At 47.8% G+C, this 16,144-nt stretch overlaps 1 protein-coding gene across 3 annotated transcripts in view; it reads right to left on the bottom strand.

Annotated features, from left to right (window-relative positions):
• The window catches only part of FGF14 (fibroblast growth factor 14), a 411,758-nt gene extending 400,257 nt beyond the window's left edge, over positions 1-11,501 (bottom strand). The window contains exons 1-2 of one of the 3 annotated variants that reach the window (XM_040537873.1): positions 11,265-11,501; positions 10,790-11,111 (exon numbers count right to left, since the gene is read on the bottom strand). In XM_040537873.1, coding sequence (XP_040393807.1) covers positions 10,790-10,997 — 208 coding nt within the window. In that variant the 5' untranslated portion in view covers positions 10,998-11,111; positions 11,265-11,501. Of the gene's footprint in view, positions 1-10,789 lie in introns of all 3 variants that reach the window. The other 2 variants (XM_040537865.1, XM_040537898.1) reach the window with 2 other exon arrangements.
• Positions 11,502-16,144: the final 4,643 nt, after the last annotated feature.

The raw sequence follows: 16,144 nt of genomic DNA, 5'->3' as shown, positions 1-16,144 counted from the left end.
AAAATTGATGTGCGTGCTTTGACAGTGCTCAGACAGCCAATGTCTTCTAAGATAATCTTTCTCTGAAAACCTTCAATGAGGAGAGAATATCTTCTGTGGCTTACAAACCTCAGGACTCACCTCCATTTCATGTCAGTAGTACCCCAGATACATCATCTCTTATAAACTGCAAAGACAAACTGAAATAAGGAAAGACACCAGAACATAAAATCACAATGACTCCATTCCCAGTTCTTTGGCACACATTCCTCCAACCATGATTAAACTCATTGATTTTACCCAGATAGATATTGCCTAGGAAGCTACAAAAGCTTTTTTTTTTTTCCCTTACACTTCCACAACTCCACAAACATTATCAGGGTTCAAAGTCTAGATATAAAACAAAATACAGGCTTCTTCAAAAAAAAAAAAAAAAAAGTGTCTTCAACACAAACACTACATAATGACATATTTGCTGTAGAACAATCCTATATTGTTTTTAGGTGCTGTTCCATGGAAAAAAGAGTTAATGATACAAGTTTCAAAGGTGAGAGAACTCATCTTCAACATGTTTCAAATTTTTTTTTGCAAGTAGACAGAGCTCAATACTTCAAGACACAGGCAGAAATAATGCATATAGTCACCTGCTTTGTCACAAATGTTCCTAGTCAGCAGGAACCCTAAAGTATGTTGCACTGAAGTGGCATATTATAATCTTCTCATACAATAATGTCTCCAAACTGGACTACCAAAAGTGAACTCAATTAAAGGTGAACAAGGTGAATCAAAGGTGAATCAAAGGTAAGCAGGACCCAGACTACAAGTTCATTCTATCTGTACCCTGCTGAAGGTATAGACATACATGGCATGTCTTGCACCCGCAAAGGATTTGCAGTTCTCTGGGAACTCTTGGGAGCAGCTTTAGTAGGGTACCACGGTCACAAGCTTCTAGGAGACACATGGCACCCATGTGAACAAGCACAGCCAGGCCCCAAAATCTACTCTGTACCAGGTCAAGTAAGAAGAGGTCAGCAATATTATCCTGGAAGCTGAGTTGTCCGGCTTTAACTGCAGAATCCCGTATAAAGCATTTTATCCTCAAACAAGTAATATGCTCAAACAGTCCCCAGGACAATAGAAAGGGGTGGCATTTGTTCTTGGGTTTTCTGATTCCTCCTGCTGATTTTACTGTCCTTTCCTAATCAATCACAGTTGCTTTGCTGCCTCTACATTTATGTACTTCTGCTACTGTTCTGCTATTGTAAAATAGCAGCAAGAGGGAAACCAATCATTCATACAGCTCATGTCCAATAAACCAGGATAGTTCATCAGCCTACCCTTCATCCATCATAAATATCTATTACTTCAGTAATAACCTGTAAGATAGCTCTGCTCACTGCCACTAGCTAATTATTCAAAGTGGAGAGAACTTAAAAACATCAGAAAGAATTATAATTAAGGGCTAATTTTCCTCACAGATCCTAACCCAGAGAGCAGGTGAAAGAACTGAGAGATGCAAGATGATATTATGGAGGCCACGGTGTCTGTGATGGGCCAAAACCATATTCATGGTTATATAACAGGTCCCAGTAAAGCCAGGAGATTAGAAGATGTTTTGGGTGCTGGAAGTCTGTATAACCCTGTTTTTTGAGACAGAAAGTCACCTTTACATGGGGACAAAGCATCAGTTCTAGGAGGAAATCCCTGGGGGGCACAAGGCTTTACAGATTTTAATGCACCTGTTAATGCCATTTAAAAACATGGATTTTAGTAAAAGCTTAAAGAGTTCAAGCCACAAAATGACATCTGGGTTTTAGATAGCCTAAAGTTAATTCACATCTGAGATCTTGTGCTGATCTCTTAGTGGGATAATGTCTAAATCATGCTTAGGTTTTTTCTTGGGGACTATCAGTAGTGTAGGTATCTACGTGCAGTTTCTAGTTGCAAGAATATCTGAACTGTAAAGTGTTTTCTCATACCATGAGCCCTATGAATTAATAAGTACTACTATTAATTTAACTCTTATCAAGATATTCCTGATAGGACAATCTATTTTATCATCTAATGCCATACTAATGATTTCACTGCTTTTTTTAAGCAGTTACCTACTCTATATTTTTTCCGTACCTTTTTCTGTATTTTCCACTATGTTTTGCACTGTTAGTTCTTGGTCATGTCATTCGGTGTCTGTAAATTTACCTATCTTAGCAATGTGTGATATGTGTAGAAAGCTACCAGGCAACTGCAGTGCTCCATAATGCACTTCTCTGACAAGAAGTAGAATGGGAAACTGTTACCTGGGAGTTTTGTTTAAATATAGAAGGACATGCTTAGAAATGCATTTACTGAAAGAGTAACAAGTCTGGCAAACTTGTTTTCTTTAAATTAACATTTTCAACTCAAAGCCTCATTAAAGGACAATGAAATTCTTCTAATTTCCTTTGCTAGCATTGCTGAGAACCAAGAGATTTATATGTAAACAGAAGTATCTGATTTTATATGCAAGCTCTCTCTCCTGCTTGAACCATTTAACAGTGGTATAAATTCTAGTTTTCAGTGACACTAGAACTTACTTCTTTAAAAGCTTGTTCAAGGCAGCAATATCCCCGTCAAGAGAAAGGACTTTGTGAAAACATGCCCTTTGCAGGAGATACTTCTGTATCCCATAGCCTAGAAAATGTACAGGAATGAACTCCTTCTAGCTGGATGAAAGCAGAAGCGACCTGTCGGTGCTGGACTCCATCTTCCTCACTGCGCTGTGGCTCTGTGAGCTTCTGGGCTGTGGTGAAACCATGGGCAATGCTCTGAAGACACCTCCACACACAACCAAAAACCTCCACTGGCTTCAGCAGGACCACAGAGGCAGATTCCCCATGCAAAGGGATGTGTCAGCTGCTGTTTCATCTTCTTCCTCTAAAGCCAGAGACAACTTACTTCCTCAGCAAAGGCAAGTTACACTGCATGGGAACTGAGATGATAGAAATGCTGAGTATTTTTCTGACCATTCAAGGAAGGAGAAGGGACCATGAGGGAAGTGCTCTTCACCTTACATATGAGATACCCCTGAAAAATCCCCTGAAAAAAAAATACTGAAAATTTCAATAATCAAGAACATGAAGTGACAATAGCAGTGTTAGCTTCTGATTTTCAACAAAAGTCAAGCAAAGGAGCACTCACAGAAAGTACAAACCCCTTCACATACCCCTTCCACACATGGTTACTTGGAGCTCACTGCCACACAAAGCTTTTGAAGAACAAAGTAGAAATGCTCTTTGACAAGCTCCTTCATAGGCTAATAAATGCAGAGGCCTGAATAAAGAGATTTCTGACAGTCTGGTGATAACTGAAAACTGTGTGGATAGGTTAGGAGAAGGATCAAACACAGATTTGCCTTGTTTGTTTTTGTTTGCTTTTTTTTTTTAACTCCACCTACTGCCCAGTGCTGGAGATAGGATACGTTCAAGAGCTGAGGCATTAGTTGCACACATTCTGCGTCCTCATCCTTTTCTTAGCTTTCCAAATGAGAAAGCTGCATGAAAAAAAAATGATGACATGATGAATTTGCAGAGAACAGCGAAGTCTATTCCTGTATGAGACCTTTCTGGAAACTCCTTAAAACAAATCTTTCATACGGGATTACAGCTTATTTTGGATCATTCTTTGACAGTAAAAGCGAAAATAATTTCAGTTAAATTAAAATGTTTAACCCTGCTACAATTCTACTGTCTTCTGAGACCTGGTTAACCTTAGTGCCACCAAAAGATCAAGCCAAATAATTTCCAAGATACTACCTTCTGTATGCAAACATAAAACTTGTTCAGTGCAAATCCTTATGCTGTTTCCAGCTAAAAGTAAAATAAGCAGGTGTCAGAATGAAAACACAGGATACGGACATCAGAATTACACCATCAATTTCTGCCATCAACTGAGTGCCATTTATTGTCATCTACCACACACAACTATCCAATATTAACTGCCAAACTATTAAAATTTGTTTACGTTCTACACGATATGTTACCTAGACTAGTCCATTTACTACAGGTGTTATTATTCTGACTTGTGCATTGAATTTTACTACAGATATTATTATTCTGACTTCTCAGTGCTGTCTCATCAGCAACTATTTACTTCTCTTGCTATTACTTAATGGGAGTGCTTATAACAGAGTATGCTACGGACATACAAAGCCTGCATTACATTTATCCATTAAAAGCCTTTCACTTAATGATTTTGGAGGGTTTGCCCTTGTAGTGGGTTTACGTGGCAAGGCTTTGGTAGCAGGGGGCCATAGGGGTGGCTTCTGTGAGAAGAATCTAGAAGCTGCCCCATGTTAGGTAAGGGCCCCACTGCTGTCCAGAGCCGAGCCAATAAGTGATGTTGTTTTGCACCTCTGTGAGAGCATATTTAAGACGGGGAAAAAAAAAAACGCTGCGCCACACAGCAGCTGGGAGAATGAGAGGAGTGAGGAAGAGCCTTGCAGGCACCAAGGTCAGTGAGGAAGGAGGGGGAGAGGTGCTCCAGGCGCTGGAGCAGAAGTCCCCTGCGGTCTGTGGTGAGGACCACGGTGAAGCAGGCTGTCCCCCTGCAGCCCATGGAGTACCACGGTGGAGCAGGGTTCCACGCTGCAGCCCGTGGAGGAGACAACAGTGGAGCAGGTGGACCTGCACTGACAGAGGCTGCGGCCTGTGGAAGACCCCTGCCGGAGCAGATTCCAGGCCGGACCTGTAGCCTATGGAGAGGAGACCACGCAGGAGCAGGTGACCTGGCAGGAGCTGCTGCCCCTGGGGGACCGAGGTTGGAGCAGTGTGCTCCTGAGGGATGGACCCTGTGGTATGGACCCATATCTGGAGCAGTTCTTGAAGAGCTGCTGCCTGTGGGAAGCCCACGCCGGATCAGTTCAGCAAGGACTGCATCCCGTGGGAGGGACCCCACAGCACAGGGGACGAGAGTGACCGAGAAGGAGCGGCGGAGAAGCAGCACTATAGACTGACCATAACCCCCATTCCCCCGTTCCCCTGCACCGCTCGGGGGGAGGAGGTGCTTTTGGTTTCTTCCCTTTGTTTCTCACTTCTCTAGCTTGTTAGTAATTAGCAATAAATCTTACTGTCTCCCTATGCTGAGTCTGTTTTGCTCATCACAATAATTACTGTGCGATCTCCTCATCCTTATCTCAACCCTTGAGCCCTTTTCATCGTATTTTCTCCCCGTTCCTCTTTGAGGAGGGGGAGTGAGAGAGCAGTTGTGGTGGAGCTCAGCTGCCCACCTGAGTAAAACCACCACAGCCCCCAAAAAGGTCCCGTTCAAAGACCATGCGTTCCTTATTTGAACAGCAGTTTTGCTGGGTATTTACCTTTGGCGCAGAGTATATTCAAAAAGACACATCCCTTACATATGTTTTGTTCATTGTGAGTTCAGTCTGTCATGGTGCCAAACACCACCAGTTCCCCTTGCAACTATAATTTTGAGTACTTTTGAGTGGTTTAGAACCTCTCAGGATCCACTTTGAGAACATGATAAATAATTTTTGAAATATCCAGTCTGAAGATGAATATACTCCTTTGAGCACTTCATCACGTGGCCTCCAACAAAAATATTTTCCTCGCAGCCACATTGTTTGTTCTGACAGTTGAAACGTGCTCTTTGATGCTGGCTCTTTCTCAACTAAAACATGGTCCCAGTTCTGCAAAGTTTATTTCCAGGTACACTGTTTGTCTGTTGAATACAGTCTTTCCATGCAGTGGCAAGTAGCTCTCAGGTACTCTAATTCAAGCCTGTGCTGCACCACAACAGGTTTGGTTTTTTGTTTGTTTGTTCTTTCCCCACAACAGAGATTTTCCAAATTTAAAAGCATTTGGTGTTTTGTTACTCGGTAAGTTGTTTAGTGAACTAGTAATTTGTCTTTAAAAAGCTATCATTCACTGAAACACAGAGAAAAAAAAATCAACAGCATACTTTTGCAATGTTGGACATGTCTGCAATGTTTAACAAGCCAACAAACAAGGCATAGGGCAGTAATAGTGCGTTCAAAATGCCAAGGGAGATCTTAAACAGAATTAGGTATAGAAATGAACCCATAATAATGAGACCAGCCCTGACTACCTGAAACCTGCTCTACTAGGACTCAGCACTCACAACCTCATTTGGCTAACTTCTGTGAATATTCAGCACAGTTTAACTTGCACACAACCACTTCATTTGTCCAACCACCTTCTAGACTTGCAGCATCTAACTCTACAATTACAGAGAAATTTCGATAATGACCCCATAAACTACAAAATACCATCCCACGGTTGCTGTAGTGCCCAGCTGCTTCTTTCTTTAACTTTCATCAAGTCCTCTTGAAAAACTGCTTTCCAGTTTCAAGCAGCTCTCTCCTCTCCAAACTACATTTTTACAGACATTTACAGGACGGAAAATCTTTGCAAAGAAAGGGACAAATTCTGAATGTCTAAATCACTCCTTACCTGAATTTGAAGTCAACGGGGATTTTAGCTCAAAATTAATATACTTAATCTAAACAGGTAAGTGGAATAAACATCACTCTTAAAGGAAAATGGCATACACATAAATATTTAAACCAATTATTTCTGTAAATGCATTTTTCATATTTTCTCCAAGCCTAAGTCATCCTTTGTATATTTGAATTCATTTATAAATGGCCTATCATTAGCAGACATTGAACATTGAGGTATAAGCATTTTATCACAGTAGGGAGATTCATGAGCAGGCATAAATTTCACCCCTTAACAAGTAGAATATGCAATCTAATTTGCTCAACAATAATCAAATTTGTATAAATTCACAAAACGTATTCCATAAAGGACAAAACTTCAGTAGGTGAGATACATGTAAATAGGCAATTTTACATCTGAGTGAGAGAAGCACACCGTGGCTCTAATAACAGCACAGGAATTACGGTATTTAGGCAGTCAGAGATGCTTTTCAGACCTACTTGAAAGAAACTCCAAGGACCCAATCCCGCAGCTCTTACTGGGGTCCTTTGCCTTTCGGTGGGAGGTTTGTTTTCCGTGAGTAAGAAACACAGCGGGTGGCCCCAGTTTGCTTCAAATTCAGATAATGACTCACACTATATATTTTATGAGCAGGACCCAAACTGCTGTTTTAAACAGATTCAATCTCGCATGACTATGCTCGGAAACTTTTTCAAGATGATAAGTGACCATGAAGGAGCAGCCTGACTGCTTTATGGGGATTATACAGAGATCCCAGTTTAGACACCACTCGCATGTCAGATGTTCTTCTTTTTAAATAGGTTTTGTGCTTGAGATTGATCCAGGATTGATACTAACAGAAACTAAATTCCTCTATCAGCAACATATTTATAGTAATGCCAATTTCCATCTACTCTCCTGTCAACACCCCTGACTGAGTTGGAGAGATGCCTCTCCTTGGAGGTAGATGGAGAGGAAATGCGATACATCCTCTGCCTGCTGGGCTGCCACCAGGAGTGAAATGTGATAGCGCTGGGGGCATCTCATGCCCCAGCGAAATAACCCATCTCCCATGGGCAACCTAGCAGCTGTCAGCTGGTAAAAAATGTTAGTCACTTCCTGTATTTGCCTTAAAAAACACCCGGGGTACTCACCTTCCCCATATCCTCCCAAGCTCCAAATTCTCCTGAAAACTTAGCCATTCCCTAGCAGAACATGCATAGTGCAGAGCCATGGGGGGAAGCCATCAGGATGGCATCTCACCATTACAGGCCCTGCGGTCTCAAGCAATGTTTAACTCTTTCTGAGAAAGTGTTCCTGTAGTCCCACACTTTGTGAAGTCCTCTGTGTGTGTGTGACAAGCTGGAGTGGCTGAGTTAGGTGAGAGTAATTACACCTGCAAGTGAGGCCCGAGGAACCTAACACGTTGGAAATATTTTCGTGTTGGGCAGGACGCTGAAGGTACATGGGGCTTCATCGCTTTGTGCGTTATTAAACTCCAGGAAGAAGACAAAAAAGTCAATCAGTGCCAGCAAAGCCACACCTACGGTTCCTCAAAGTTTTCCTCCTTATGAAGAAACGCAAAGAGGTAAGCAACTGTAGTGCTCACAGGCTGCTCCTCTTTCCAGGATCTGGGATCTGAAACACTGCGTTCAGCCAGATGCATTTCCACGACAGACAAACCAAAGCCTCCTGCCCCAACCCTGCCGGAGCTCTGACACCTCCCGCGGGGCTCCCCATCCCTCCTGCCCCTCTCGCCCTGGCTCCGGACCCTACGGTGTGCTGGGAACCCCCCTGGGGACAGCAGGCGAGCCCCGGAGAAGGTCAGCACAGGGTGGAGAGGGCTGCAGCCAGCCGCAGGGTGGAAATGCCAAGCAGAGAACACCTGGAAATCCGTTTCTGGAAAGAGACCGGCTGTTGTGAGGGACCCATATAGAAATAAATAAATAAATAAATAAATGGCATCAGGCCGCAAATAACTGAACGATCTGAAATCTCAGCTGCCTAACCTACCCGCTTTTCCCCTTGGCTGGCTCAGCAGTCGCTGCTCGCCCGTGTTTGCAGCCTTTTGGAGAGCAAAGAGCCCCGCCGATCCTAAAAAGTTTTGCAGGCGAAGGAGAGGGGTGGTGGCAGGAAGGGGAGCCCTCCGGGGGCGTCGCGGCCGAGTCACCCCGCTCTGCTGAGGGCACCGCACAGCAGCTGGAGGTGATTTGTCCCCGGTACCCCAAGACCCCCTTGCCCGGCCCAGCCTCTGCGAGCAGTCGCCGTTCAGCGCTGCCCGGGGCCGGAATTTGGGGACCAGGGGTCTCCTCCTCCGGGGGGGCGATGGGAAAGCGGCTGGACGGGGGCACCGCGACCCCGGCCGGGGGGCACCATCCCCGACACCTCCGGGGCCGCCTCTCGGCTTCAGGTGCAGTTTCCCACCAGCCCACCCTTTTGGGGGCCTGGGGGTGTAGAGGGGGGGGGGGGGTGTGACGCCTCTCCACCCACCCCCACCCCCCCGGGGCTGCGAACTGAAAGGTCTAGAAACCACCTCCGCCCCCAAAACCCTTCCCAGGAGCATCAGCATCGCCTCTCGCTCAGGGCACGGCGGCGCTGGTGCGGGCCTCCCCCGGAGGGCGGCAGCGGGCTCCGTCCCCCCCCCCCGAAGCCTCCCACGGCGGTCACGGCCCCTCTGAGCACGGCCGGGGCCGGGCAGGGGCAGGCGCCGTCGTGGGGGGTGCGAGGCTGCCCTTGCCCGGAGCGGGGGGCACAGAGCCTGGAAGTTGCCCTCGGCCCGGGGGGGGGCGTCTCGGTGCAGAGGGAAGGGGCAAGGGAAGCCGGGGGCGGCTTGCGGGAGGCTGCGGCCGCTCCCCAGCCCCCAGCGGGGCATTTCGGCTTCTTTGGTATGCTGAGAAGTGGCTGCTCTTTGCTGCAGCGCCGGGGAGGGAAGGGGGGAGCCGAGCTGGCAAAGCAGGAGCGGGGAGAAGGGGGGGGGGGGGGGCACAAAAAATCCGCCGAGGTGCCCACCGTGACTCCCCGCACCTTTGCGAGCAGGGCAAAGCGGGGTCCGGCCCCCGGCTGGCCGGGGAGCAGAGGGGTGCTGGCTGCCGGGGCTGCTGCTTGGCGGTGTTGGGGTGTCAGAGAGGCGAGGAGAGCCTATGATCTACTACACTGCAGTGCCAGCGTCAGGAGCCTCCTGCTCGGGAGCTGCCACTGCAGGGCAGCCGGCACACGCACACGCAGAGCATCCCTCCCCACGCAGCCCGGGCTCCGGCAGCTCTCGCCTCCCCCGGCACGAAGTGCTTGCAGACAACCCGCCGGCCGGGGGAGCGAGCAGGGAGGAAAAGGGGGGGGACCGGGGCTCGGGGGGGTTAGGCAAGGAGGGCCGGTATTTCCCCGAAAAGCCTCCCTACGAGCCGGACGCCCGGAGCCGGAGGGATGCAACAGCGGCAGCCGTGACCCTCCCCCCCGCCCGGAGCCGGGTGGCCCGGGGCACCCGCATTTACATTTCTTATGTAATGCACCGCAAGTTTCCCCGTCGGAGCCGGGCTGAAGGGAAGCGCATGATGCCGGCAGCGAGGCAGAAATGGAGAAGCACGGCACGGCCCCAGGCGGGTGTGCACGGAGGGGGCATCCCGGAGGAGGCGCGGCCACGCCGGCCGTGCTGCTGCCGCTCGCCTCGGCTGCCGTCTAGGGCACAAACCCCGGGCAAGCGGCCACCCCCGGTCCGTGCCCCCCACACACGCCCCCTCCACATCCCTGGCTTGAAGTCCCGGTGGAGGGGGGGGGGCGATAAACGGGGACCCCCCCCCACCTCCTTTCCCCATCCGGGGGCGGGGGGTGCCGGGCTCGGCTTGGGCAAAGCCGGACGAGGCGAGTGGGTGTGGAGGGGGCGACTTATGGCGAGCTGAGCACGAAGTGCGGGGCAGGACCGGAGCCCCGGGGCCCCTCGCCCACCGCAGCGGGGCCGGCTCGCACGGGCACGGCGGGGCCGCGCTGCTCGGCCCCGCAGCGGGCGCCCCGCAGGGGCAGTGCCCGGGGGGTTCGCCCCCGGGAGCCGGGAGGGTGGGCGCTACCGGCCGCCCCTCGGAAAGGGCAGCGAGAACAAAGTTTCCTCCTCAGAAATAGCGCACGGCAACTAGGAGATGCGGACCGGGCTATAGGGTCGCCTTGGATTATCTTTTTCCTCCGTGGTGACAGGGGCTGAAGCTAATCCGTGCTGCTCCTTGCTTATTCATACACGTATGCACATGCATGTCCGTGCCGGCCTCGTTATATTTCCCCCTTCTCCCCTCAGCAGGATTGCAGATCTACCTCGGAGAGCAACAGACAGGGTAGCATAAAAGAAAAACAACGCAGTGCAATGGATTGCTTACCAGTTTGGTTCTTGTTTTTCTTAAGACTCTTGCCACAAAGACACTGCAGCATATGCGATCCTTTGCTGAAAATGTTCCAAAGAAACCACATTGATTTGGGCGAAAAGCAATCCAGCAGCTTATACACCCTGAGAAAGAAGAGATCCTTGTGGTTGCATAATAATAAATTGAGACCAGTTCTCCTGAAGAGGGGCACCAGTTTTATCATAGAAAAAATGATTATATTCCGATCTTCTCCCAGTTTTTTTTTTCCTCACGTGGTATATTTCTTTGAGACTTTTCAATGGATGCTTTTTTCAGCCAGGCTGAACGGTTATTCCCCCTAGATCAACATTGGATTATAACCAAAAGCGTGGAAAGAGAGAGAGGGAGAGGGAAAAAAAATAAATAATAAAAATAAGAAAAATCCCCTTTTTCAGCGCGAAGCCAAACGAAAAGTAAGGTAGCGAAATCCCAGCCGAGGCCAAACCCTCACCGGAGACGCCGGCAAAACGCGGCGGAGAGATCCCCGAGGAGAAAACCATAGCCTGGCACTTGACTGCTAGGAGGATGGGTGGATCCGCAGAACAAAAGCCACGGCAGGATCCATCCTACTGAGCGCCTGCCATTGTGCGGCCCCGCGGCGGGAGAGCGCACCGCCGGCCCCCGGCGAAGCCCGGCTTCTTCTTCGGGCGGAGACACCGCCTGCCGCCCTTCTCCGGGCGCCGACCCCGCCCGCAGCCCCCTCCCCGCCGCCCCCCGGCCCCGCTGGAAGCCGCCGCCGCCGCCGCCGCCCCCCGCCCGCCCGCCGCAGCCTCGGCGCCCAGTCGCCGCCGGGCGCCCGGGGAGGAGGAGCCGCGCTGCCCCCCCGGCCCGCAGCGCCGGCACGTACCCACGTGCGGCAGGGATGGGGGCGAGGGGTCCCCGCCAGGGGTGCCGGGCACCCCGGGGGTGGGTGGGCTTTGTCCCCCCCCCCCCCCAGGCCCGGGTGGGGTCGTGGTGCTGGGGTTGGGGCGGTAGGGGTGGTTGGCACAGCCGGCAGCATAAATGGGGGTTGGTGGGGGTTGGATGTGGGAGGGGTGATGGGGGGGGGTTGGGGGTTGCCCCCAAAAGGGGAAGGTGCTGTTTCATGTTAGGGTGGTGCACAGTGGAGGCCTGGGACACTACTGGCTGGCTCAAGCACCGCGAACACCCACAGAGGCAATGCAAAAATAACCCCACAAAGCACCCATTGCTCAGACGAGTTGACAGGCCCACAGACAGACAGACAGACAGGCCAGGTCCTGAGCAGTGCCACTCACTGTAGTCCAATGCAGGGAGCCCCCCACACTTTCATGGGTGTGGTTGCACCCATGTATGGCAGCGGTGGCACTGGGAGGGCTGGAGGTTGATGCCTGTGTTCTCCCTCTCCTCTCTGGAAGTTGATGCCCGTGTTCTCCCTCTTCCCTCTGGATGCTCTGCTGGACTGCGTGGATAGTAGAAGGTATCGGAAATATGGGACAGAGAGTGTGAAGCAATGAGGGAAAAGACAATGAGGTAGCAGTAGAAGGGAGCTGCTGAAAGGATGGGGGTGGAAGAAAACAGGTGATAGAAGTGGGAGAGTGAACAGCTCTCTCTCCCGCTCTTCTCCTGTTGCCAAACTGTCTGATCACCTTCTTGATCATCTTTACCTCTTTGGACAAAGGTCCTGTCGTTGGCCATTTACTTTTCCCCATATTGGAAAAGAGAACTCCCAGGACACTGTTTTCACCTCTGACATTTCTATTTGTATTTGCCTTTGTTCAGACATGGCCAGAGTTTGGTGTTTTCTCCTGAGGCCATGGAAGCTGCCATTGCTCCAGGAAGTGTAAGACTAAAGTGTGTAAAAACTCAGGGGGGTTCTCTGTGGGCTTTTCCTCCCCCATGAAGATGTCTGTCTGTCTGGCTACCAATATTTGGGAACTCTAACTGTTAACACCAACAAAAGTGCTGGAAACTGAAAATTTCCAATAGCTGTCGTTTCAGGGAGTTTCTGGATTTATGCGTATAGATGAATTGCTTGGTTGTGAGATCCCTATCTACGTAATATTTAAATGTCATTACCCTGTTTTATTGAGATGAAGAATAACACACAGGAACGAAGTGCCATATTGTGAGAAGCAACCCATGGAACCTGCAGAGCATTATATGTACAGGAAGGTATCTGCCTGTAGGCACCCAAGTTTGCAAGAAGGAAAATAAGCAAAACCCAGTGGATAAAATTTAGGAAAAGGTAGAAAGAAAGTGAGGCAAAGGTCACAGAAGAAGTTAATGCTGAGAAGCGTCTCAGTCCCTTTCCCCATCCCCATGGCCATGCTGGCTGTTGAACTAATGAACAACATTAATGACAGCAGCATGCCGGAGTTACACAGGCTGCTGGGAAGACGATCTGGCTCGGCCACCTTGCAGCCAGCTGGCTGGGAGTTCATAGCAGCCCTAATGCTATTCATGGTAGCTCATATGTCACTGCTCCCTGCAAACATAAAACTGATCTAGAGTCTTCCCAAAAATATCAGAGATCCCCGTCTATCTTTCGTTGACCACCAGAGCCAACATTATATAGCTGGGAACAGTCTGTGATCTGTGAAAAACAATAAGTCATTGACAAGCTTTCCACCCCAGTAATTGGTTTATGTACCTCCTCCAGGCTAGCATGTAACTCCCTATTTCTAAATGAAAGTAAAACTTCTCTTTAGCATCTCACCATCATTCAGGTGTCAGGATCTGTGACGGCAGAGACAAAGGGGTCTTGTTCTGGGGGTGATACGTTATTTAAGGCTTACTGGAGTTAGAACAGAAGCAGGAGCTCTGTACCTCCTTCACCTTGTGAATCCAATAACCTAATGCCTTTGAGGAGATCCCCAAAACAGGGCAAATATGTGGGGGAATACCTGAGCAAGAACAGGATTTGTTCAGAATTCCTCTTTATGCAAAGTCTAAGTCATGGAAAGATTAGCCTTTTGAAAGAAGAGTTGACCTGATGTGAAGAAAACAGAGGAAATCTTTTATTCTTAGCTGAAACATGTATAAGAACCTCGAAAAGTCTAAAACATTTACTCAGACCTGTTTAGTCTAAGTATAAATTATCCTTTTCAACACTTCAATTAATTTATAAATGGCCTATCATTAACTGGCACTGAACTGGGTGTAAGCATTTCATCACAGAAGGAAGATTCATGAGCAAAAATAAATTTCATACTTTACTGCATGCAATGGGCAAGCAATCAAAAAAAAAAAAAAAAAAGGAACTGGACAAAAGCATTCCCTCAAGGGTTCTGATTTGCCTTAAGGACCATGGAATAAGGAACTTTACATGAAAAGAAATATATGCATAAAAGATGTGCAGACCCGTGGAAGAAAATGCCATCTACAAGTCAAGAGAAGTGAAAATCAATATGAGGTATTTGGTCAGATCTTTTTCCACGGATTTCAGGTTCCCTTCTGGGGGAAATGGAGAAAGCAGAGAAAGCAGTAGTGAAATATTCTGAGCACTCAGGCTGTACAGAGAAAACCTCTGATTGATAGAGACTATTGCAGGATGAGGAGAGAAGAAAAACATAACAAAATGAAAGGTCCCTTGATTTTACAGCATACCACCAAGACTCCCTGTCTTCTGGATGAGAGAAAAGTCTCTCTTTGAGAAGAGAGACAGTTTTCCCAGGATGTCAAGGCAAACTTACCATATGCACAGCTTATATGTTAGTGGGGCTGAAGACAGAATAACCCCCTCAACCCAAAGTTTCTGTATACATTGATTCCAAGAGTAAGTTAGAAAAAAAAAAAAAAAAGAAAAAAAAAAAAAGCTTTTTAAAAATCTGCTGCAAAATCCTTGGTCTTCAAAATTACACAACTTGTGTTATTTTCATATAGTCTAGAAAATACTAGGACGATAGCTATCATTTAATGAAATTGAGCCTGTAGAACAAGGCATCTAGAAGTCTGTCTGTGAGCTAGATGCTTTTACTTCATTATAGTCCATGGAGATCTAGAACTCAATTTGGGTGCTGAAACTTAGACATCAAGTGCCGTTTGACTCTTCCTAAGATATCTTGCAACATCAGGCATGGCAGATATGATGCTGTATCTACGGGAGACTTAGGGCTTTCTGGACCTGCAGGTGGAGGCCACACAGTATCCTAGAGCATCTCAAAGGACCAGTGACGGTTATCCATGCATAGCCAACTGTACAGAGCTCCTAAATCTCTGTTGATTACAATGGAGCTTAGGTACTCAGCTCACAGGTTTACATGTATACAGATACCTCATCTGAGATGTCTTATCCACAAGCTGTGTCCCTAACTAAAAGTTTACAACTATAGGCTATTACCACCCTTGGGTACAGCTGGTTCTAAAATCCTCTTCATCTCTTTTTCTTCTGTGCTGGGAGTAGAGTCTAGAGGAGTAGATGAGGTTGAACTCTTTGTCATATTTCCTGGTAGATTTTTGCACTATTCAATGAGAGAAAATCAGAAAGAAGTGCCCAAGTATTAAGAGCAATGGAGATAAAGGGATACAGTCTTTTTGGAAATTTCTACTTTGCTCCTAGTTGTAAAGGGAAGAAGGAGGGATTGTCATTCTCCTACAATTTACCATATGGGCACACACACTGACAGAATGAAAGGAGTGAGCTTGAATACTGGATGGTCTTACAAATTAGAACATGTTCATTCACCAGTTCCAGCCCAGTGCCAAATTCTTTAGGACAGTGAGGGTGACAGCTCTTATCTGAGAAAGAAAGGGAGACAACAAGGAATAGACTCTTATCTCACAAGCAGATGCTAGTCAAATCTGTAATTACGTATGTACAAAAAGAGGTTGCCAAACATTAGGATTTACCTGTTGTTCCAACATGATGAAAGAGAATTCCTGAGGGAACTCTTGTGAATGGTGCTAAAAACTGGTGCTGCAATGGTGCCCTGTGCTGGTGGTATCTCGTTGAGCTGCATGGGTAAAGGCGAACATACTTTGAGATCCTGGGATTGTTTTAGGTGGCTAGCATAAGTGGATGTTTTCTTGTACATGAATGGTGCCCTTCACTATCTGTTTCTCTCCAACCAGCCTGGTATCTCATGATGGCATCTCATACATGGGAAAGAAGCAGCTAACTGAGTGGGGGGGAAAGGACCCTTGCACTGCCTGCTCAGCAGGGGCCTAAACAGGTCCTGATGTTCGGGAGGAGTAATTGTGGGAGGAATCCTACTGTCTCCATACAGCATAGTAAGATTTTATGAGAGAGTAACGGGGTTGTGGGTGGGATGTGAGCATGATGCGGACTGAGTGCTACATAACATGGTCTGACACTCCAAAAAAACCCTAATCTGTTACCCTATTTTGGACTGGAATTACAATGAAATGCTT

Source organism: Cygnus olor, chromosome 1, assembly GCF_009769625.2.
Source record: "Cygnus olor isolate bCygOlo1 chromosome 1, bCygOlo1.pri.v2, whole genome shotgun sequence".
NCBI lineage: Eukaryota > Metazoa > Chordata > Aves > Anseriformes > Anatidae > Cygnus > Cygnus olor.
The sequence above is the reverse complement of the archived record's forward strand: the minus strand, read 5'-3'. Positions and strand labels throughout refer to the sequence as shown.